The following is a 24,331-nucleotide window of genomic DNA, read 5'->3' as shown; positions in this document are numbered from 1 at the left end:
AAAAAGGTAGTCGACGGATATTGTTCCTCATAGTTTTAGTCGACAAAATCAACACTGAAGTCTGGTAAAAAAATGATTACATAGTAATATTATTCTGTATTGGCTTTGGCTTCCATGAGGTCCAATGCTGTGTTGAAACTAAGTGTGTGAAGACAGTGAGTCAGACCTCCTGTGGTGTGATGTCCTGGTGTCAGTCAGTCAGTCAGTCACAGCTGCTGTGATGTCATGTAACCCTCCTGAACCTGTGATTGACAGCTCCACATGTAGACTTCTCCGTCCCGCTCCATGACGTGGAGGTCAGGGAGAAGGAATCTGCCAGGTTTGAATGTGTCCTGTCCCGAGAGAATGTCAAGGTATGTATTGTACGCTCGGCTAATCTGTGACTTTGGAATTATAGAATATATAAACGGATGTTCACTTTGTGTTGCACTTCACAGTATATATAATTTACAGTTTAGGCCCAGCTCTGGCTGGGACGTCGGGGGTTCGATCCCCGGCCGGGTCATACCAAAGACTCAGCATCAAGGGTTGGATTGGGGGGTCAGTCCCTGTGACATACTAGCGTCATGTCCAGGGGGTGTATCAAGCTGCCTCACGCTACAGAAACGGGGCATTATACTCCTGTGGGCCTCATGGCTCGACAAGGCTTGCTTACTTACAGAGCAAATGGCATGAACCCTAGTCAACAAACAAAAGTCAACAAAAGTCAACAACCCTAGTCAACAAAAAAATAGTGAATATAGTGCAAAGGAAAACAATGACTCTAATTTGCTACAAAGAACTAGGATGTCAGGTAAACATCAAACCTTGTAGCATCTGCCTAAACAACATTCAAATGTATGTAAACAACATCCTGAGAACATCTGTGGTCATTGAAGGACATGTTGTTATCTAATCATTAATGTGAACAGGTAACCAACCCTGAGCATTAGTAGTATAACTAGTAGCATCTGTCAATAGTATTAGTACAACTAACATCTGTCAATATGTGACAAGAAGTATCGCCAACTAATTCCAACTCATTTAGCTGTGCTACTTGACACCACTGACACCGAGTCATGGTAGCCATTACTGATGACATCACTGATATAACTGAATGAATTCATCAGTTATATCTTGACCATTTATTTTGTGTGACAAAATAAACAAGATTAATATTCATTCATTCATTCATTCATTCATATTCATGCTACTGACCTCTAAACGGTATGAAATTAATATTCATTCATTAATTCATTAATTCATTCATACTCGTGTTTAGTGTACTTGTACGACTCTAACCCGACTCGTGGTGTCTGCAGGTCCGCTGGTTCAAGGATGGAACTGAGATCAGGAAAGGGAAGAAATATGAAATGATCTCGGAGGGCGTTAAACACGTCCTCGTCGTGCACAAGTCTGTGTTCGACGACGAGGCCGAGTACGAATGTGACGCCAAGACGAACAAATCCTCCGGGCTGCTCACTGTCGTTGGTAAGAAACCTACATGTTATGTTATAAAAACATAGCCTTCGTGTCTCAATGAAGCCTTTATTGCATGCGGTTAGGAATTAGGATAGGATTTGAACAATTTAGTCACACGTTACCTTGTGGATTTAGATTATTAGAATAAAACATACATATTAACCGATATAGTACTATTTCATATTGAATCTATTCAAAAATAGCTGATCTACAATCTCAAGTTCTAAATGTCCACATGTTGTTGTTCTCACAGAGGAGGAGACGAGGTTCTCTAAGAACATGGGCAGCGTGGAGGGAACGGAGACTGACAGCATCAAGCTGCTCTGCGAGGTGTCCAAGGACACAGCGGAGGTCAGGTGGTTCCGAGGAGACGTTGAGCTGCCGGAGGGAGGAGGTCGATACGAGATGATCAGCGACGGCAAGAGGAGGATCCTAATCATCAAGGACCTGAAGCTGGACGACGCCGGAGAATACCACTGCAGACTGCCGTCTGCCGCGCAGACCACCGCCACGCTGAGGATTAATGGTACGCAGGAGAACACGCACGCACGCATGCATACATTCACGCACGCACGCATGCACGCACACATGCACGCACGCGCAAGCCCGCACATGTACCGTACGCACAAACTCACTTATATATGTTCTCGTCTCACGCACTCAGATGTAGAAAGACTTCATTCTTTGTCAACATTATGGACCTAAACGGTCAAATGACACCAATTACATTTATTTTATTTAGAATTTAGAAGTTTGATAAAGTCATCGTATTTGAAACAATTGCGAATATTAGGTAGATAATCTGTCTTCCTGTCATCACGTCAGAAGATGATGTGAACCTACAGATGTTCCTCTGTGTATTCAGGCACCATTTGATCATTTGATCACACACCTTTAGAGAAACCCCCTACCCCCCCCCCCCCCCCCACACACACACACACACACACACACACCCCTCCCCCCTCCTCAAGGACCTCTGGTTGAGAACCACTGTCCTAGTTAGGAAGCAGAAGAGTGTCAACCCCCACACCTCTCCTCTCCTCTCTTTCACACATGATGACAGCTGATAGACACGCTTACCTGAAGATGAAAGGTGTTATTGGCTACAAGTCATTGATCAGGACATGAATGAATGAATGGCAGCACATCGACAGAATAGACCAACTCACAGCTCTGGCAGTCTCCACAATGGGCTTAATGTGAAGCACTTATTCAGCTGTTTTCACCCAACTAGGACAGCTTCCATATTGAACACACAAAGTGCACACAGTGTGACTTACTATCCCTGGCTAAAGATCGCACAGAGAGGTATAATTACGCTCTGTGTGAGTCGGTTTAATAAATACAGCATTGTGTGAAACGGACAGATCTTTCTACGATCTTAAACTGAACGGAACGTTATATATTTTTAATACTGTTCACAAACTTAAAAAAAAAAAAGAGCTTCCAATCGAACATTCACTCAAATCACAACGTGGTCCGACACCTGTGTCGTTGTGAGCTTGGAGATTCTGGGCTATATTTTCGTCACCCCTAAACCCCTTATCCCTAAACTACTATATTTTTCACAATTTTTTTAAACATTTCTGAATAGTTAAAATAGCCAGTCTACAAGCTCACAACGTGTCGATGTAGATCGGCTAGTTGAACTATTTTAAATTTATTTTCAAAATAGTAAAAAAAAAAGTAAATAAGTTTAGGAACATTGTGATGATGATGATTATGATGATGTGTCCTCTCTCCACACAGAGCTGGCTGCAGAGTTCCTGGCCCGGCCTCAGAGCCTGGAGGTGGTGGAGGGTCAGAGGGCAGAGTTCGTGTGCTCCGTCTCCAAGGACACCTTCGAGGTGACCTGGCTGAAGGACAGCCAGGAGCTCCAGGAAGGAGACAAGTACCAGATGAGGTGTGAGGGGAAGAAGCGCTCCCTGGTGGTCAACCGCTGCACCATGGAGGACAGGGGCGGTTACGCCGTGCGCATCGGCACCACCAGGGCGGGCGCCGAACTCACCGTACTCGGTACGTCTCCGTTTTATTTAAAATACAACTCAAATCTCTTAATCGTCGTCTTCTATAAGAATGTTACTTGTTTCTCTTCTTTTTCCTTCTTCTTCTTTCGGTTACTTCCCGCCGAGGGTCGTCACGCCACGGATCATCGTCTGCTTCTGTTTTCTACATCGTCGTCACCTCTGTCACTTCCTTCCAGCTCACCTGCATGTCCTCTGTCTCACTGAACACATAAACCTTCTTCTCCTCCTCTCCTCTCCTCTTCTCCTCTCATCCTCTCCTCCTCTTCTCCTCTCCTCCTCTCCTCTCCTACCTCCTGTCCTCCATGCCATCTGAACCTTATCCCCAAACCTTCAAACCTTCAAACTTTTTTCATTTGAATCCTAACAAAGTGTCAGTTTCAGTTTTTGGACAAGAAACGTCAAAATGTCAAAATGTGCGTAACATAGTTTAACTCCATGACAGTAGAATCCTTTCTTTCTCTGTATATATCCATTATGATTGTACTGAGCTTCATTTCAGTGTGTGTTAAATCATATTGCATTCCATTGCATTTCATTGTATCGAATCGTATTGTTATTGTATTGCATTGTTTCATATTGTATTCTTATTGTATTGTGTTGTTTTGTATCGTATGGTATCGTAGTGTTGTGTTCTCTGCGTCTTCCTCTCTCTCTGTCTCTCCAGCCATCTGCATGTCCTCTCTCACTGAGTCCATAAAAACACCTCTTTTTTGGGGTCTTTTGGCCTTTTTCTTCTCAGCTTACACCTCTTACCCAACTCCCTCACTGTAGCCCTCATCTCTCCTCCTCCACATCCACGCTCATACTGACCGTACACCTCTTTCTGACTCCATCTTCAGCATCCCTTTTCACAATGTACCTGTTCCTCTCTCCTCCTATGTCCACACCCACGCCTCCTCTCTCCTCCTCTGCACATGTCCACACCCATACGCCTCCTCTCTACTCCTCTGTCCACACCCACACTGATGAACAGAGTACAGTGGATAACACAATGTTATCCTTTTAGCACATAACCTACCAATGTACCAGGGTTGATTGTGACATTTTGATAGTCTAGTCTAGTTTTAGTTAGTATAGTAAATATTGTATGATTTTACTAAAAATGTATTCTTTATTTTGTTTGACTGAGAATACGTTTAGAAATAAAGTTTAAGGTGAGGCATAGTTTTACTGAGGTTACGTTTAGGAATAGGTTTAGGTTTTGGCACCGTTTTACTGAGGTTAAGGTTAGGAATAAGGTTAGGTTTAACCGTTTATTAAGCATTATTTACTGAGGTTAAGGTTAGGAATAAGGTTAGGTTTAGCCGTTTAAGCATAATTTAACCAAGGTTACTTTAAGAATACCAGGCTGAGCAGTTCCGCCAGCTGTATACGCCCGGCGCAGGTTGGTAAAAGGGGTGACTTTGTGTTGTCGTTCGTGTAATAAACGTGTGTGTTTTTTCCGGCCGCATGCAGAACAACTCCGGGTCGTCACCTCGCTGAAGGACATAGAGGTTGCCGTGGGCGTCGAGGTAGTGTTCAACTGCGAGGTGAACTCGGAGGCCAAGGCCAAGTGGACGAAGAATGAAGAGCCGCTGTTCGAGAGCGGCAAGTACGTGATGATCCAGCGAGACACGGTGTTCTCGCTGAGGGTCAAGGAGGCGGTCAAGATGGACGAGGACACCTACACCATCACCGTGACCAACGTCCGCGGAGAGACGGCCAAGAGCTCTTGCAAGCTCATCGTCAAAGGTACACTTTATGCTGTTGTCGTTGATTGTGTCGATTTCTTGTGAATCGAGTAATGCAGAAGTTTAACTGCGTGTGCATTGCAGAGAAGGCCATGCGCATCGTGGTTCATATACATATTGTGTGTGTGTGTTACAGAGAAGGGCATGCGCATTGTGACGCCCATCGACGACGTGGACACACAGGAGAAGAAGACTGTAGCGTTCACCTGCAAGGTGAACATGGTCAGCGCCAAGGTGACCTGGATGAAGGGCGGCAAGGAGGTGGAGTTCACCAAGCGTGTGGTGTACCGCGTGGACAAGGACAAGCACACACTGACCATCAAGGACTGCACGCTGGCGGACGAGGGCGAGTACACGGTGGTGGCGGGCGCCGACAAGGCCACGGCCGAGCTGATCATCAGCGAGGCGCCCACGGACTTCACGGCGCAGCTCAAGGACACGACCGTCACAGAGTTCGACGACGCCGAGTTCGTCTGCACGCTCACTAAGGAGAAGGCCGACGTCAGGTGGTACAGGAACGGACGTGAGATCAGAGAAGGACCCAGGTAAGGTCACAACTGGATGTGTTGTGGGGAATTTAAATCGATTCATAGATTAATCGCGATGCGAACATGGACGATTATGAATCCATTCACAAAATGTTTACAATTTTGTTTTTGTATGTTGGTACAGATTTTATTTTATTTTATTGATATCTGGTGCAAAACCTATACATTGTTTTACCTTTGAATCTGGTTGCTACCTCTGTGCCTCATTAGTTGTTGCATACATTTTTGAATAAGAATTTGAAGGTTTTCAGAACATTTACTGACATGTCGATAAGCCACATAACCTACTATGACATGTCGATAAGCCACATAACCTACTATGACATGTCGATAAGCCACATAACCTACTATGACATGTCCAGTTTATACAGCAATAAGCCACACGTGTTGCAACACTACTATGACATGTCCAGAATAGGGATGTTAAAGAGGTTAATGTTTGATCAGTATATCCGTACAGAGAATGCGTGTATTTATTAACGATCTACATTCTACACGCATATCTACCAGATATGCGTTTGAACGAGAGGGGAAGAACGCGCTCCTGCGCATCAAGGAGTGCCGACCAGACGATGAATGTGAATATGCCTGCGGAGTCGATGAGAAGAGATCCAGAGCTAGGCTCTTTGTTGACGGTAAGACAGCAACACATTTAATTTAGGCTCTTGCTTTTTTCCGAATTCTCCTGAACTTGAACACAGCATTTTGCGTTGAACAAATTTGTTTAGAAATCCATGTCGTTACACCGCATCTCCACTAGCTAAAGAGTTCTGGGTAGCTGATCTACAAGCTCTCAAGTGAGCTTGTAGATCTGATATTTTCGTTTTGTTTGTCCAAAGGTGCCCTTTTTTCAGCCCCTGCCTCTCGAACACTCTCTGCACATCCCTGTCGGTTATATTTCTAAACACTGTTTTCATGTGTTTTTCCCCCCTCGGCCACGGCAGAGATCCCGGTGGAGATCGTCAGACCTCCGCAGGACGTGTTTGAGTGTCCCGGCTCGGACATCGTGTTCCAGGTGGAGCTCAACAAGGACCGTGTGGAGGTGAAGTGGCTGAGGAACAACATGACGGTGGTCCAGGGGGACAAGTACCAGATGATGAGCGAGGGCAAGGTGCACCGCCTGCAGATCTGCGAGATCCGCCCCCGCGACCAGGGAGAGTACAGGCTGGTGGTCAAGGATAAGGACGCCAAGGCCAAGCTGGAGCTGGCAGGTAACGTCCTCCTCGACCCTCCATTGACCTACAAAATAATAACGTTGTAATGTGGAGATATACTGCACGGTACCCGGCAGTGATGATGAAACACAGTAATGCTTTTAGTTGTATTTGTATCAATCTTTATCCAAATGCACTGTGTGTGTAATCTGGCCTAAAGTTTGGACTATAGGTTTTCTTAAAACTGAAAGAATTGATACAAAATTCACCCTTGAAGTGTATAACAATATACTTCTGACTGTTGACATATAGAAATAAGTATGTCACTTATGTAACATTAACTGACTTGGCGAACACCTTCACCGTTGCTGTTTTTGGGGAGACGAGGAGGCGCTCTTCTTCTACAACCAAATAGAATAGGTGGTGAACGGTAGCGGTCGCTGAACTATATCGCCCCACTGCGGCTGGCAGGGGTTGGGTTAATGTGTCAGTACTGTAACGCTGTCCCCCTGCTCGTCGTGTCTCTCCAGCCGTGCCCCAGATCAAGACTACAGACCAGGATTACGTGACGGACGCCGGTAAACCCGTGGTGATGGCGGTGCCGTACAGCGCCTACCCCTCGGCCGAGGCCGACTGGGTGTTCGCCGGCCAGAGCGCCAGTAAGGACCTGGTGTACACGTCGGCCGAGCGCACCGAGCTGCGCCTCAAGGAGCCCAAGAAGGCCGACGAGGGTCGCTACAAGATCCTCATCAAGAACAAGCACGGAGCGGGAGAGGCTTTCATCAACCTGCAAGTCATCGGTACGTTCCAGTGTTCATTCTGTCGACTGAAACTAAGACGAAAAATGTTCGTCGACTACCTTTTTTCACTGACGAAAACTACATGGAAACTAAGCCATGATGATGACTAAAACTAAGACTAAATATATTGTAATTTCGTCAACAAATAAAAGCTAGACTAAAATAGTGGACAATAGATCCAGTATAAGTGATTTTACACTTGGTTGCATGCTGCAAATAGCCGATCTACAAGCTCACAACGCGTCGGGCTGCGCCACGTTGTGAGCTTGTAGATCGGCTATTTTCAGCAAGTGTCATTACGATGGCATCGACGCCCACCAAAATACATTTTAGTCGACTAAATCAACTCTAGATTTAGTCAACTAAAATCGTATGATACTCAGTCGACTAAAACTAGACTAACACTAAAACATTCTCTCTCCCCCCCCCCCCCCCTCTGCCCCCCAGACGTCCCTGGGAAGGTGAAGAACCTCCAGGTGGTTGACACAGCTGACGGTGAGGTCAGCCTGGCGTGGGAGGAGCCAGAGAGCGACGGCGGCGCCAAGGTGGAGGGCTACGTGGTGGAGAGGCGCGACAACAAGAGGAAGACGTGGACTCTGGCCACGGACAAGGCGGACAGCCCAGAGTACACGGTGACCGGCCTCCAGAAGGACTCCTTCTACTTCTTCAGGGTGTGCGCCCGCAACAGGGTGGGCAGCGGGCCCAACGTGGAGACGGACGAGGCCGTGCAGGCCAAGAACAAGTTTGGTGAGTCGCGGATTTAAATGTTATTCGTGTTAATAACGTGTTGTTTTGTTATCGAATGGTTTTACCAAATAGTGGTTCGGGGGAAAATCCCCTTTACTTTTCCTAGATTAAATACATAATACTTCAAAAGATAACTATTTTAAGCAAAGACATTTAAAAGAATTGTATACTTTTTAAAACGCACCCACAAATCTAAGAAATTCCATAAACAAAAAAAATAAATAATAATTAATGGATTTGTCAAAATAGACGATCTACAAGCTTGCATCGACGTTCATTCATGATTTTTACTGTAGTTTTTATTTAGTTCCGTTTTTAGTTTTGGCTATTTCATAATCTTTAGTCAACTCTATTAACCTTGCTGTGTCCTCATGTCTCGTGTCCTCCAGACTTACCCGAGGCTCCCCTCAACGTGACGGTGGGCAACGTGAGCAAGTTCGGCTGCACCGTGTCCTTCGAGCCTCCGGAGTCGGACGGCGGCTCTCCCATCACGGCGTACATCATCGAGCTGCGCGACCGCACGTCCGTGCAGTGGTCGGCGGTGCAGCGCACCAAGGCGGACGAGCGCAGCGCCATCGTCAACGACGTCATAGAGAACAAGGAGTACATCTTCAGGGTGAAGGCGGAGAACAAGGCCGGCGTGGGCAAGCCCAGCGCCGCCTCCAACCCCGTCAAGATCATGGACCCTATCGGTGAGTTCCTCTGTCCTGGCGTGAGCCAATAGGGGGAAGGCAATCAACGTCACATTTCCTAGAATGGGAGAATGTCCTAGTTATATAATAATAATAATAATTTGTTCTGCAGAGAGACCCAGTGCTCCTCAGAACGTCACCTATGAGGACCAGAACAAGTCTTCAGTCCAGCTGTCGTGGGAGACCCCGCTGAGGAACGGAGGCAGCATGATCACCGGCTACGTCATCGAGCGCTGCGAGGACGGGACCGGCAAGTGGCTCCGCTGCAACGCCAGGCTCTGCCAGGACCTCGTTTACCGGGTAACGTACTGCATATTAAATGCACACACTCTGCCAGGACCTCGTCTAACAGGGTACCGTGCTGTATATAGTATATTCATGTGTATAAATGCCCCATGTGTATTAATTGCCCCTCGTTGTGTTCCAGGTGTGTGGGCTGAAGTACGGAGCCAGGTACAACTACAAGGTGTTTGCAGAGAACGCGGCCGGTCTGTCTGACCCGTCCAACACCATCGGCCCCCTGCTGGCCGACGACAAACACGGTCAGAACACACACCATTCTCAACCTTTTAGAATGTCAATGATCCCCAGACAGTTTAACATGCGTTGGGCCCACAGACCCCCCCCCCCCCCCCCCCCCCCATTTGATACCATTTACCGCTATATTTTTATATTTTATTTAGTGTTACAGATTCAGTTAATTATCTTACATAAAAAAGCCTTTTTATTTTAGTTAATAATAATTCTAGTTTAATTACCGTGTTAGTTTTAACTAGGATGTAGTAAGTATAGGAGTATATATATAGTTAGATTTGTAATTGTTTAATGGATTATATAAGAGTAGGAGTAAATCAGTCTTTACTTCTTCCTACTTATTGTTTAATTTGCATTTGCTTTTTCATTGTTTAGTTTACTTATTTTTTTTATATACATTGTTATCAGTTTGTATTTAGTTTTTTACCTGTAAGTTCTCAATAGAGTAGAAGATCAAATCAAATCTTGTTCTGCCTCCATAACGTGGTCCCCTGTTCGTCCTGTCCTCCTCAGTGGGTCCCAGTCTGGACCTCAGCGGCTTCAAGAACGGCCTGGAGGTCATCGTGCCTCACCCGCTGACCATCCGCGTGCCCATCATGGGTTACCCCACGCCCAGCGCCAAGTGGTCCTTCGGGGACAAGGAGCTGGAGGCCGGGGAGCGCATCGCCATGGTGACGCGCTCCACCTACACGGAGCTGAGCATCTCGCCCAGCGTCCGTCCCGACCAGGGAGCCTACACTCTGACCCTGGAGAACGACGTCACCTCCGTCTCCGGAGAGATCGAGGTCACCGTCATCGGTATGGCATGATCACGTGACCTTCATGTTTATACGATATAATTATAGAGTAAAGTGAATGGCAGATTGAGTGGCAAAGTGAATTTAATGTTGTTTAAAGTCATTTAATGCAATCAGATAGGACTTTTCTGTGTGGGCCAGAAAGTAGCTTTTTGCCACTCACTCAGGCATTCCCACATAACTTCCGGGTATGATTATGATGTCACGCGCATACCCTCTATTGTTATCATCGTCAGGACTATCGAGGTTTATTTGTAAAGCATATCTTCAACAACAATTCAATGTTCTTTACATAAAACATTAAGGAACATGTTAAAGGATATTTTAATACAGAAATGCAAAAACCTGTTCAGGATGCAATATAATGCAATATAAAAGGACATTAAAACAGTAAGAAAATTAGGGGCACGTGGCACAGTTGGTAGTGCTGTCGCCTCACAGCTAGAAGGTCCTGGGTTTGATTCCCGCTCGGGGCGCTGTGGGTGCTGGCGGCGTGTTTCCTCCTCCGCGTCATCAGTGCCCATACCAGAAGGCGGGGTTGGCGAAAGGGCCTTTCTGTGTGGAGTTTGCATGTTCTCCCCGTACCCTCACAAAAACATGCAGTAATCCTGGTCTCTAAACTGCCTCCCCCTGGCCAGCCGGGGCGCCTGATGGAGGGGAAAGGAACTGGTTGGAATAACGTGTTCCTTCCACGCGCTACGTCCAACCAGGGAAACTCCCCCTGTCAGGTGTAAAGGAGCAACTTGGACACTCAAGCATGAAGGTAGCATGAGTTAAGTCCGTTGCTCTCCCCAGGTTGGCGGAGGGTGTGTAGAGCCCAGGATCACATTAGATGATTGACACACGGGTGAAAAATGGGTTACAAAATCGTGGGATAAAAAATATATTAAAAAAATAAAAACATAAAAGGCAAAGAACTTTTTTCCAGCTGTGATGTTAAAGAACTGATAGATAGTAGTTTGAAGTATACAACATAAAAATAATGAAATACATTTTCAGATAGCCTATTAGTGGATAGTTGCAGCTAGAGTTGATGCGATGCGATGTGATTGACGCTGTGTTTCCTCCAGCCTGCCCCAGCGCCCCCAAGGACTTCAAGGTCCTGGAGGTCACCCGAAAGCACGTTCACCTCACCTGGGAGACCCCCGAACACGACGGGGGCAGCCCTCTGACCGGCTACCAGGTGGAGAAACGAGATGTGTCCCGCAAGACCTGGGTCAAGGTACGGTATACACTGCACTGCACACTATAGGGCATTTGGCAACTAGTCCACTAGTAAATCTACCTTGTTGGTACTAGGCTAGTAAAATCTAGTAGAAAAAAATCTAACTAGTAGTACTAGTTGACTAGTTAGATTTTTTCTTTTTTTCCCCCATTTTGTAGGCCTCAAGATCAGGTAGTTTTTAAATGTACAAATATTTATTTCCAATAAAAAAAAGAAAAAAAATATATATATATTTTTGACATAATAAGTAGTTAAACAACTAGTCGACTAGTAAACTAGGCAACTAGTCAACTAGTAAAGATCACTAGAAGTGAATGCCCTGCTGCACACACACGCAAGAATCAAAGCAGGAGTTAGTGTGTTGATGTGTGGACAGTATCATATGAAGCTGTGTGTGTGTGTGTGTGTGTGTGCGTGCATGCTTGCGTGTTGATGTGTGGAGGACAGTATAATCATACAAGGTGTGTGCGTGTCTCTCAGGTGATCACGGGCATCGAGGACCAGGAGTTCACAGTGACCGACGTGATGGAAGGCAAAGAGTATCTGTTCAGAGTCACGGCGTGTAACAAGTGTGGCCCCGGAGAGCCCGCCTACATCGAGGACCCCGTCAATGTGTCCTCTCCCGCCAGTGAGTCTCATTTCAACCTCGGCTCCTTAAAACAGTTTAAGTGCCAGAGACGTTAAGACGAGTTGAATCCAATTATGCACTGATTGCCATAAATCAAATAAATAATAATTATCCATATTTAGGAAATTCCTTTAATCTGGTGTGCAGGTGATGACATGCACATTACATGCATAACAGAATTACATTAATTTTTTTTATTTTTATAATGGGCTAATTGGCAACGAAAGCCAAAACTGGTGACCACCAGGTGGTGCTGAAAGAGTTTTAAAAACCCATTCTGGACGGGAACACCCTTTTGGTGTTTAAGCATTTGGTTATGCTTTAGCTATTGAAAAATAGCAGATCTACAAGCTCGTAGCACGGCACTCGGTGCCGCACTAAGAGCTTGTAGATCTGCTATTTTTGAAAAATCGTGAAAAATCAATAAACTGTAATCTCTCTCTCTCTCCAGCCGTGCCGGATCCTCCCGAGCAGCTGAAGTGGAGAGACAAGTCCGCCAGCGGCATCTTCCTGATTTGGGAGGCGCCCCGCTACGACGGCGGCACCGGCATCAAGGGCTACAACGTGGAGCGCTGCCAGAGAGGCACCGACAAGTGGGAGCCCTGCGGAGACATGGTGTCTGAACTCAAGTATGGGCAAAAAAAGACACCCGCCGTCGCTCCTGAACGCACCGTGACATGTTTGTTTAGGTCCTTGTGGAACTGTAGAGGTTGTTATGAAGATGTTTAGGTCCAGCTGGAAGTACCCTCACAAAAAAAACGCCGGGACGACGTCCCAAACTCTTCTCCCTTCTGGCTCCAAAACTATAGAATGCACTTCCCATTACAATCAGCAGCCCACTCCCAATCTTCCTCAAACCCACCTACTTCAGACTCCATCATGGACCGTAGCACTTACCCTAGCTCCTTAGATAGCACTTTATGTAGACTTAGATAGCATTTTATACAGACTTATATCATGTTATGTAGACAGCACTAGAATTGCATTGTATGTAGTCATAGCACTTTATAGTATATAAGTATAGTATAGTAAATTATATGTACAGTATAGATTCATTATATAGATATTCCACTGTTACGTTCTTAGCTTACGCATGTTTCATGAATACTACTTTTTATGTATGTGATGTATTGCCATGCTTTTGTTCTTGCATGTAAATCGCTCTGGATTAAGAGTGTCTGATAAATGCCTACATTGTAAATTGTAATGTGTGTAGAGCTCTTTATAACGATGCTTTGTGGCGTGGTTGTGCAGGTGTCAGGTGACGGGGCTGATCGAGGGCCAGTGGTACGCGTACCGCGTTCGAGCTCTCAACAGGCTGGGAGCCAGCGCGCCCTGCAAGGCTACGGACGAGATCCAGGCTGTCGATGCTAAAGGTAACACACGCACACACACACACACACACACACACACACACACACACACACAACCCATTGTGAGCCAGTAGCGCAGCTTGGAATCTGCTCTTGGATGGATCACAGTGAAATTAACGAGGTGCGTTCGTTGTGTCCCCTCCCCCTGCAGAGGCTCCAGAGATCCAGCTGGACGCCAAGATCCTGGCCGGCCTGACGGCCAAGGCGGGCAGTAAGATCGAGCTGCCGGCGATGGTGAAGGGCAAGCCGGAGCCCAAGGTCAAGTGGACCAAGGCCGACGCGGTGCTGGTGGCCGACGAGCGCGTGGCCATCGACACCAAGCCCGGCGCCTCCATCGTCAGCATCGCCAAGACCACCCGAGGAGACACCTCCACCTACATCATCGAGGCCACCAACAGCAGCGGCAGAGCCACGGCTACTGTGGATGTCAACATCCTAGGTGAGTTCTATAACACTCATATTATAATAATTGTGTCCATTCTGAAAAATACATGTAGGGTGTCTGCACTGCAGGCTTAGGCAAGTCAGATTTAACTTAAATACCTTTACATTTAATTTTGTGAGCTTTGTAGATCTGGTCAAGCTGTTCCTTTGGGCTTGTTTATCAGACCGATAAATCGGAACCGATTTAATTAATTTGTGTTTTAATGTCTCGTCGTCCAGACAAGCCGGGCCCCCCCGCTGCCTTCGACATCTCTGACATCACCAACACCACGTGCTTCCTGGCGTGGAACCCGCCCCGCGACGACGGAGGGTCGAAGGTCACCAACTACCTGGTGGAGCGCCGCGAAGCGTCCAGCGCCATCTGGCACAAGCTGTCGTCCACGGTGAAGCAGACCACCTACAAGGCCACGGGCCTGACCCGCTTCAAGGAGTACGTCTTCAGGGTGTTCGCCGAGAACCAGTTCGGCGTGGGACCCGAGGCCGAGAGTCCTTCCATCGTGGCCAAATACCCCTTCGGTACGTCAATGTTGAGATATTACTGACATGTTGTTTGCATCACATCTGGAGTAGAGATATCGCTCATTTCCAGTGTTGTCACCATCATGGCATGTTGGTTTATGATTCATTCTCGTATAAATAATGTGAATTAAATTGATTAAAATCATGTTTTTGGCATTACAGTACAGTATAAATTAAAATGCACATATTCGATCCATCTGACGAATATCTTTAACATAGAGTAACAAAGAAATTACTTGACACTGACCAGAACAAACATCTAATTAGATAACATATACTATGGCCAAAACGGGCCATAATATTTAACAGTTTTATACTTTAAAATATATTAAAACATTTTCAAACATAGCAAAAAAATTGCAGTTCTACAAGCTCATCGTAATCTTGTATTTCAGGCATTAACGCAAATTATGAAAGAGATGAATATAAACGATTCTGCAAAAAAAGGGAAAAAAAGTGGTTCTATCAAGTCATTGCGATGAGGTGATTATGTTCATAATTGACACTATTATTATATTCATAACCCCCCCAGACACCCCCGGATCGCCCTACAACCTGCTGCACTCGGACGTGACCAAGGACTCCGTGAGTCTGGCCTGGTTCGAGCCCGAGGAGGACGGTGGCAGCCCCATCACCGGATACTGGGTGGAGAGATACGAGGCGGACCACGACCGCTGGATGAGATGCAACAAGCTGCCCATCAAAGACACAAACTACAGGTCAGTTAAAGACACAAACTACAGGTCCGTTAAAGACACAAACTAGCCCAGGCCGTAGCGTAACGGTCTGGGCACCGGACTGGTGATCCAGTCGCGGTGTGCCGCGGGTTCGACTCCCGGACCCGACACGGCCTTTACCGCATGTCATCCCCCCATCTCTCTCCCGTTTCCTGTCAGCCTACTTTCTATCCCTTAAAAAAATAAAGGCGTAAGCCGCAAAAAAATATCAAAAAAAAAGAAAAAAAAAGACACAAACTACCGGTCAGGCTGTAGTCATAGTCGTTGGAATACAGTTTAATTTAGTTGGGTTCATAGAACACAGCAAAATAAAGTATGGTGTGCTGGGGTCCCTTTAGACCAGAACAGCGTTTTCAGGAGGTGAAAAACAGAACAAAGTAAAAACTCCTTCAAGGGTGGAAATATTTTAAAACGCCGTTTCCTCCCGTCTCCATGGAAACGGGCAAACCTACGAAGTTGTGGGCTCACGACGCATATGTTTATTACATCGATGCTTGGTGATATCTGGAGTTCCTGCACACTGCAGCTTGTTCATCAATATTGCGTTCTCACTTATCATGTAAAAGGTGAATTAAAATCTTTGAACGTGATGGGACTTCATCTTTCGCGTTCTCTGGCGACCGTTCTCCTGTAAAGGTGGCCTAAGTTAAAACGCTGTGTTGTGTTTTGTGTGCAGAGTGAAAGGCCTCCCCACCAAGAAGAAGTACAAGTTCAGAGTGCTGGCCGAGAACCTGGCCGGGACCGGAAACCCCAGCAAGGAGACGGAGCAGATCCTCATTAAAGACCCCATCGGTAAACCTAACTGCACATTTATATATGATACCATCTGTAAAACTAACTGCACATTTACATATGATATAGGAGGGAAATGTGCTCTCTTAATCCAGAGCGATTTACCGTAAGCAAGAACAACACATGTTAATTCATCAAATGCATAGAAATATTCATCTAGGATCATCAGTGACCCAGGAACCTATCACCAGTCTCACGGTAGATCTGTCTACATATCATGCTATCTATTCTAAAGTACATATTGTAGCCTTTAGCGTGAGCCTGTAAGGTGGTCTGATGAGACGTTGTACTGACGGTGTTGCTGTGTTCCGTTGCAGACCCCCCGTGGGCTCCCGGTAAACCCGTGGTGAAGGACGTGGCCAAGACCTCGTGCTCGCTCAGCTGGACCAAGCCGGAGCACGACGGCGGCGCCAAGATCGACGGCTTCGTGGTGGAGATGCTGAAGAGCGGAACCACGGACTGGATCAAGGTCGGCGAGGACATCAAAGACCTGGACTACTTCCTGAAGGGCCTGATGGAGAAGCAGGAGTACAGCTTCAGGGTGAAGGCCGTCAACATGGTCGGAGAGAGCGACCCCTCGGAGGCCAGCGACCCCGTCCTCTGCAAGGAGAGACTCAGTGAGTTTGACTACTATACCTGATGACTAGTACCTATCTAATAAATAAAATGTGTTTTGTAATAATAAAATACAAATGTACTAAAGTAACTACTATAGTAACTAAAGATGTCAAATAACTGTAGTGAAGTGAAAGTACAATATTTGGATCCGAGATGTAGTGCAGTAGAAGTAAAAGTACTGAACATGTGGAAGTCTCCAGTAAAGTAGAAATACAGCAGTACAGCACTTGAGTTACAGTACTTCACGCCACTGTGCTAGCAAGCAACAGGAACATGTCCATCTCCGAGTCTGTCTGTCGGTGCGTCTATTGAGTTTATTGGTGGTTAACGTCTCCCCCTCTCCTCCTCCTCCTCCTCCCCCTCTCCTCCTCCTCCTCCTCCTCCTCCTCTTCTTCCTCCTCCTCCTCCTCCTCCTCCTCCTCCTCTCCAGACCCCCCCAGCGCCCCCCGCTGGCTGACGGTGGGAGGCATCAGCAGGAGCAAGTGCGACCTGAAGTGGACGGTGCCGGACCGCGACGGCGGCGCGCGCATCACCAACTACGTGGTGGAGAAGAGAGACGTGAGGAGGAAGGGCTGGCAGGCGGTGGACACCACCATCAAGGAGCTGTTCTACTCGGTGACGCCGCTCAACGAGGGCTCCATGTACATGTTCCGCGTGGCCGCTGAGAACAGCGTGGGCGTCGGGCCCTTCTGCGAACTGGCTGACTCCGTGCTCGCCAAAGACAGCTTCAGTAAGTCCCGCCTCCTCGCCACACACTTGACGCTCGTTATTACGAGATGTCCGCCGTTTCTGTCCACTCCATGCCTCGTACGGCTCATTGGTGGGCAGGCCGTTGTGGGACAGTTTGGATACCTGCGTGACAGTGACATCATCGACGGGGATTCCCAAGCTAATAATAGAAACTACAGCCTTTCTCTTTGCGGAAAGTTAGCACGCTGAAACAGAAGGCTATGTTTATGCATGAATAGAAAAAAACTGCAGGTTTCTGAACTGTCCACACACAGCCCTCCTCTGAGACACAGAGTGAGTAGACAGAAAACGAAATAATAATAATGCTAATGTTTTTTTACGTGCAGCCACGCCTGGAGCTCCGTTCAACGTGGCAGTGGAAGGAGTCAGTAAGAGACATGTGGACCTCATCTGGGAGGTGCCAACCAGCGACGGAGGAAGACCTGTAACCAAGTGAGTCACGCAGAAACACACTCAAATCCACTATATACATCTCAAAAGTATGAATTGAAAAAAAAATCCCCAAAGTACAAAGTATTCACATTTCCACTTTTTTTTCATTGGCACACATGAATAAACTTCATCTGAGCAAGAACACACTGTATCTGAACAATCAAAAGTAGTGACAAATACAGACTATAATAGATTGTATTGATTGTTCTTTTATAGGTTTTATTTGGTAAAACGTTGCTGCCGTTTCAGCGTCATCACGAGGGTCTAACTAACAAACATGTATTCTGTGTGTTTTCGCCAGCTATCAAATAGAGAAGAAGGAGAAGTTGGGAACCCGTTGGGTGAAGTGTGGAAGGACCGCCGGTGCAGAATGTCGCTACAAAGTGACGGACGTCATCGAGGGAACCGAGGTGCAGTTCCAGGTGTGCGCTGAGAACGAGGCTGGCGTGGGACACGCCAGCGAACCCACGGAGATCTACACCATTGAAGACAAAACAGGTTCGTCTTTTCATCTGCATTTTGGATTCGTAACTATGGATCTCTGCATTTATTACACACCTTGAAGTGTTCCTGCAATGTCTTTAATAATAATGATATATTAATTCTGGGCGGGAACCCCATTTGGTGTTCTAAAACTTCTAAGCATTATGTTATACTTTAGCTATTGAAAAATAGGAGATCTACAAGATCATAGCGTGGCACTCGGTGCCGCGCTACGAGCTTGTAGATCTGCTATTTTTTTTAAATCGTGAAAATGTGGCGCACGTTTTGAATATATATTCTTTTCAGAGCAAACCACTGACATAGAAACATAGGGTTTTGCAGAAAACTGTCATGATTTAGAAGACATTTTGTAGAATCGTCCTCAGGTCTAAATGGGTTAATAATAATGATATATTACTATAAATGTTCTTCCAGGCTTCCCGTCGCCTCCCATTGAGCTGCACGTGACCGGCGCCAGCCGTAACTTCCTGTCCATCGCCTGGAAGGCCCCAGAGAGGGACGGCGGCGTGCGCATCACGGGCTACCACGTGGAGATGTGCGAGGCGGGCACCGACAAGTGGATGAGGATCAACGACCGGCCCGTCAAGGAGATGAAGTTCCGCGCGGGCGTGGAGGAGGGCATCGTGGCCGAGAAGGAGTACATCTTCCGCGTGAGGGCCTTCAACGCCGTGGGCGTGGGCGAGCCGTCCGACGTCTCCGAGACCGTGGCCGCCAACGACTCCGAATGTAAGGACATTGTCTCTGTCTGCCTGTCTGTGGGCTCTGACTAGGGGTGGAAAATAAGAATCTGTTCGTAGATTAATCGCAATGCGAGCTCCATTTAAGGTGTTCATTTTACCCCAGGCACCCCCATAAGGTATTAACTTTACCCCTGTGTCGTGGCTCAGGCACCCCCATGCTGGAGTTCCAGACTCTGGACCTGGTGGTGGTGGAGACAGAGAAGATGACCATCAACATCCCCTTCAGAGCCATCCCCCAGCCACGCATCAGCTGGCACAAAGACGGCAAGGAGCTGAAGGCTAGCGAACGCATCATCTTCAGGTCCGTGTACTTATATGCACCGCTTTACTCTGTCTGTCTGTCTGTACCAACAAGGTCCACTAGTGGATTTACTAGTCGAGTACCGGTTGAACAGTCGACTAGTTGCTTAAAGCCCTAATCCAGACAGATAGTTGCTGAGTGTAAACAGGATGTTGTCGTTGTGTCCTTCAGCCAGGAGTACACTGGCTGCCACCTGGAGGCCGAGGACAGCGTGCACCCGGACGCCGGGCAGTACAAAGTCACCGTGGAGAACAAGCTGGGACAGGCCAGCGCCACCGTCAACGTCAAGGTCATCGGTACGTCTCTCTCACACACACACATTCTCACCGAGCCAGGTCTGGCCCAGATATCGGTTATTTAACATGCCGTCACCTGGCCATGAAATGTTGAAAATGTTCTAAAGTTGTTCAGAAATGGCAGATCTAGATACATATATAGCTGCTATTATTATTATTATTATTATTATTATTATTATTATTATTATTATTATTTTGTCAACTATGTTTTTAAGAACAGATTATGAAATGTTATACAATTTGTACAATGTACATTATTTCTCTTTTTATGTAAAACTAAATGAAAGTGGAAAAAAGGCAAAAGAAAAGAAAGAACAAATAAGGAAAAGAAAAGCCTCAATCCCCATTGACTGCTCAGTGACATTACATAAAATAGAGCAGTGAATTGTCTTGTTGTTAAATTATTAATTAAATTAATTGGTTCTGCATTATTTTCCAACAAATAAGGGTCAAAACAAAGGTAACGGTTGGAGTTATCTGGCATGTCTGGTGTTGTTAGAGCTCTCCTGACGTGTTGGTTGTCTCTCTCAGGGCTCCCTGGAGCGTGTAAGGAGATCGTTGCTACGGACATCACCAAGAGCAGCTGTAAGGTGTCCTGGGACCCCCCCAACTACGACGGAGGAACGCCCGTCACTCACTACGTCATGCAGCGCCGTGAGGCCGGCAGGAGGACGTACGTCAACATGTGTTCGGGGGAGATGAAGCTCACCTGGCCCGTCAAGGACCTGATCCCCAACGGAGAGTACTACTTCAGAGTCCAGGCGGTCAACAAGATCGGAGGAGGAGAGTTCCTAGAACTCCGTAACCCCGTCATCGCAGAGGACCAGAAACGTACGACAGGCTGCTTCTTTCTACATGAATAGATAGCAAAACGATACGATACATAATCAATGTTGCATTGTTTTCATTTCGATATACTTCGATTTTTCGATGCAGTTACTATATTGTTACACCCCTATTTCCAACTCATGTCAATGTTTTTCTCCTCCCCCAGATCCCCCGGACCCTCCCGTGGACGTGGAGACCAACTTCCCCACGGCCAGCACCATGATGCTGACCTGGAAGCCTCCCATGTACGACGGAGGCTGCAAGATCATGGGCTACATCCTGGAGAAGATCGTGAAGGGCGAGGAGAAGTGGTCCCGCTGCAACGACTTCCTGGTGCCCGTGACCTCCTACACCGTCAGGGGCCTGACGGAGGGAGCCAACTACCAGTTCAGAGTGACCGCCGAGAACGCGGCGGGCCTCAGCGAGCCGTCTCGCGCCTCGCCATTCGCCAAGGCCTTGGACGCCATTGGTAAGACTTTGAATGATGGCCTCTATCATCAGGCCTATTAAAATGGCCAACGCGTTTCAGCGTGGCCATTTTAAGACCGAATGAAAGCACCGGTTGGGTCTTCATTCCTTCCAGCTCACTGCAGAATGACACACATGAACATATACCGCATGCATACAAGCGTAGATCCACACGGCATTGACCAATCATATCATGTTCTAGAAGCACAGTTTCTACTGAAACACCTCTGTGTGTCTGGCTGAAACTGTAAAACATGCCGTTGTTGTGTCCTCCCAAACAGATCCACCCAGGGTGTCCCTGAGTGGCAGCCTGCAGTCCGGCCTCAACGTCAAGAGAGGATACGAGATCACCCTGACGGCCAACATCTCCGGAGCTCCGTACCCGGAGATCACCTGGTACCGCAACGACGAGGCCATCCGGCCCGAGCCCCTGAGGGTCCGCGGAGAGAAGTCAGAGAAGCGGGCTGGCTTAGGTAGGTCGCGGGCTGGCTCGTAGGGGATGAGTAGGTCAGATATGTAAGAGGGAGCGATCTAGTTTTTTTTTTTTTTTTTTTTTCAAAGTTTTTTTTTATTAGTGTTCACACAAAAATATTATACAACATTTTTTTCCCCCTTTTTTCCCTCCCCTCCCCCCAGAGTTCCCGCTCTGAAAGAGCCACAACCCTGGTATCTTGCACCATATGAAATAAAAGGCACATACAAATATACATAGACATAATAGAAGACTAATAGAAGTATTCAAACAAATAATAATAATAATAAAACAACAATATGTATAAAAGAATAAATAAAGACAATAATAATAATAATAATAATAATAATAAAAATAAATTACTGAGCGATCTAGTTTTGAAGGTGAATAAAAGTATCTCGAAATTGATTCTGTATGAGACAGGCAGCCAATGTAGGGTGAAAAAATGAAGACTGGACAAGCTTTGCAAGCTTTGCAATCGCTTCACGGCTCAACCAAAAAAAACAATACTTCTACTGTGCATGAGCTTCATAATTTCTCTGCTAATAATCACAATGCCACTAATGCAAAACATTGCTCCTCTCAGAACCTGTACGCTTTGTGCAAAAGCTGGAAGACAAGTATTTCAAACTGCGACAGCCATTGACTCTCAAGTGCAAGTACACTGGGAGCCAGAAACCTGGCTTTGTGACCTGGAAGAAGGACAATAAGCTCATTTGGGCTTCATACCAGTACAATGTCAAGACCACACATGACACCCTCACCCTGCAAGTTCTCTACAGTGACAGAAAAGAGGCAGCTGGAAAATACACTTGTGAAATTGCCAACGATGCCGGGAGCGACATATGCCATGCTTATGTAAAACTAGGTAACGCATAATAACTAATTGTATTATCTACATTGATGCTTTGAAAATATTACTTTTAGTTTTATATCACGCAATTCATCTTTTTTGCTTTGCATCGCAATAACAAGCATGACTGTTTCCTCTAGAACCTGTTCACTTTTTGCAAAAGCTGGAAGACATAGTCTACAGTCTGGGCAAGCTTTGTACTTTGCGTACAGCGGCAGTCTATGTGAGCTGGAAAAAGGACGGCAGACCAATATTTGGTGGCGGTTAAAGGGTTAATGAGGCGGGAGTGGGTGGTGGCCAATGCTTTGGAGGGTAGGGAAGTAGACAACATGTTAAAAATGATGGAGGAATGGTCAGAAACACCACCCATAGCGTTGGTTTCAATGTTTGAAATGTTCACCCCTGAGGATAGGACAAGATCGAGGGTGTGGCCTAATTTATGTGTTGGACCAGTTGAGTGGATCATGAGATTGAATGATTCTGTTAGGGTGAGGAAATCCTTAGGTACTGCGTTGGTGGGGAAGCAGACGTGAATATTGTAGTCGCCCAGGAGGACGACGCTGTCAAATTTTGGCATAAGTAGTGTTAACGGGTCTGAAGATTCAGTGAGGAAAGAGCAGTTTGGCTTGGGGGGACGGTAGACTAAGACAAAGAGTGTACGCTGTTGTTTGATAGTGAATGCCAGATATTCGAATGAATTAAAGTCACCAAAAGAGAGAGGGGTACAAATAAAATTAGAATTAAAAATAACAGCAACTCCACCGCCACGACTAGAGAGCCGAGAATTTTGCAGAAAAGAATAGGTAGGGGGGGAGGCCTCATTGAGGAGTTTGAAATCATTTTTTAGCCATGTCTCTGTGAGCATTAAAATATCAATGTTATTGGAAGTGATGAGATCGTTACAGATGAATTGTTTGTCGTTGAGTGACCTGAGGTTCCAAAGAGCTAATTTAGCTTGACTGGGAGATGAATGTGTTACTTTTTTACAGGGGAGACGAATTGGGAAGGTGAGGTTTGTGATATTGATCCCAGAGCAGTATGAGATCCTGTGGGGGACTCTATTTCCAGAGTGAACAGGGATTTGCTGCTGTCTGGGGTCTGTTCTAATAGGCAGGCAGTAGGTGTCGCTAGATGGGGCGATGGAGGAGTTTTGGGGGGTTCGATGTTGTTGTTGACGGCCCAGTGTGGTGGTCGGACCGGTCAGCTGAAGCTAATAGTCAATCTGCGTGTTGATTTGTGTGAGGTGATGATAAAGATATAGTTTATGCTGTATTTGAAGCAGGCGAACTATGTGAAGCTATGTGTGATTGCGTTAATAAAACTTGGCTGTCGCCGATGATGACCGTGGTAGGATTTATCAACGGAAGGGGTGGGGGGGGGGGGGGGGTGACAAAATAAAGTATATAAAAGTATATAAAAACACTATTAGAATTTTCAAAAAAATAAAGAACTAATAAAAACGATCAAATCCGACTCTAGAAACAAATAAAAAATAACCGAATTAAAAACAAAAGGAAGTAAAACTAAAGTGATTGTTATTGTGACGTTGTAGAAGGAGAGAAGAAGGAGGAAGTAGTCAAGGAAGGAGAGGAAGGAGTCAAGGAAGGAGAGGAAGGAGCAGAGAAGAAGGAGGCGGAGCCAGCAGCAGCAGAGGCGGAGCCGGCGGCAGAGGAGGAGGAGGTGTCAGACTACCCGCCGCTAAACGAGCGTCTCACCATCAACAACAGCCAGCGGGGGGAGTCCCACCTCACCGTGAGGGACACAGTGCGCGGAGACCATGGCGTTTACACCGTCAAGGTGGTCAACAGCCACGGGAAATGCACCGCCGTCTGTGAGGTCAACGTCCTCGGTGAGTATTCTG

At 46.5% G+C, this 24,331-nt stretch overlaps 1 protein-coding gene across 15 annotated transcripts in view; it reads left to right on the top strand.

The window, feature by feature from the left end:
• The window catches only part of ttn.2 (titin, tandem duplicate 2), a 250,029-nt gene that overhangs the window by 137,574 nt on the left and 88,124 nt on the right, over positions 1–24,331 (top strand). For 14 of the 15 annotated variants that reach the window (XM_083777339.1, XM_083777342.1, XM_083777338.1 and 11 more), the window contains 29 exons: positions 4,944–5,219; positions 5,355–5,763; positions 6,277–6,401; positions 6,711–6,977; positions 7,451–7,720; positions 8,168–8,467; positions 8,857–9,159; positions 9,272–9,459; positions 9,587–9,701; positions 10,207–10,491; positions 11,561–11,712; positions 12,196–12,343; positions 12,795–12,972; positions 13,598–13,719; positions 13,868–14,155; positions 14,380–14,676; positions 15,212–15,398; positions 16,093–16,208; positions 16,526–16,825; positions 17,257–17,556; positions 17,903–18,008; positions 18,310–18,506; positions 18,927–19,238; positions 19,400–19,553; positions 19,725–19,849; positions 20,381–20,680; positions 20,844–21,146; positions 21,427–21,618; positions 24,023–24,319. In XM_083777339.1, coding sequence (XP_083633465.1) covers positions 4,944–5,219; positions 5,355–5,763; positions 6,277–6,401; positions 6,711–6,977; positions 7,451–7,720; positions 8,168–8,467; positions 8,857–9,159; positions 9,272–9,459; positions 9,587–9,701; positions 10,207–10,491; positions 11,561–11,712; positions 12,196–12,343; positions 12,795–12,972; positions 13,598–13,719; positions 13,868–14,155; positions 14,380–14,676; positions 15,212–15,398; positions 16,093–16,208; positions 16,526–16,825; positions 17,257–17,556; positions 17,903–18,008; positions 18,310–18,506; positions 18,927–19,238; positions 19,400–19,553; positions 19,725–19,849; positions 20,381–20,680; positions 20,844–21,146; positions 21,427–21,618; positions 24,023–24,319 — 6,612 coding nt within the window. The remainder of the gene's footprint in view (positions 1–4,943; positions 5,220–5,354; positions 5,764–6,276; positions 6,402–6,710; positions 6,978–7,450; positions 7,721–8,167; positions 8,468–8,856; positions 9,160–9,271; positions 9,460–9,586; positions 9,702–10,206; positions 10,492–11,560; positions 11,713–12,195; positions 12,344–12,794; positions 12,973–13,597; positions 13,720–13,867; positions 14,156–14,379; positions 14,677–15,211; positions 15,399–16,092; positions 16,209–16,525; positions 16,826–17,256; positions 17,557–17,902; positions 18,009–18,309; positions 18,507–18,926; positions 19,239–19,399; positions 19,554–19,724; positions 19,850–20,380; positions 20,681–20,843; positions 21,147–21,426; positions 21,619–24,022; positions 24,320–24,331) is intronic. The other variant, XM_083777335.1, reaches the window with a different exon arrangement.

This window comes from Protomyctophum parallelum, assembly GCF_964188405.1.
Source record: "Protomyctophum parallelum genome assembly, chromosome: 11".
Taxonomy (NCBI): domain Eukaryota; kingdom Metazoa; phylum Chordata; class Actinopteri; order Myctophiformes; family Myctophidae; genus Protomyctophum; species Protomyctophum parallelum.
Note: the sequence above shows the minus strand (reverse complement) of the source record. Positions and strands in the feature narration are given on the sequence as shown.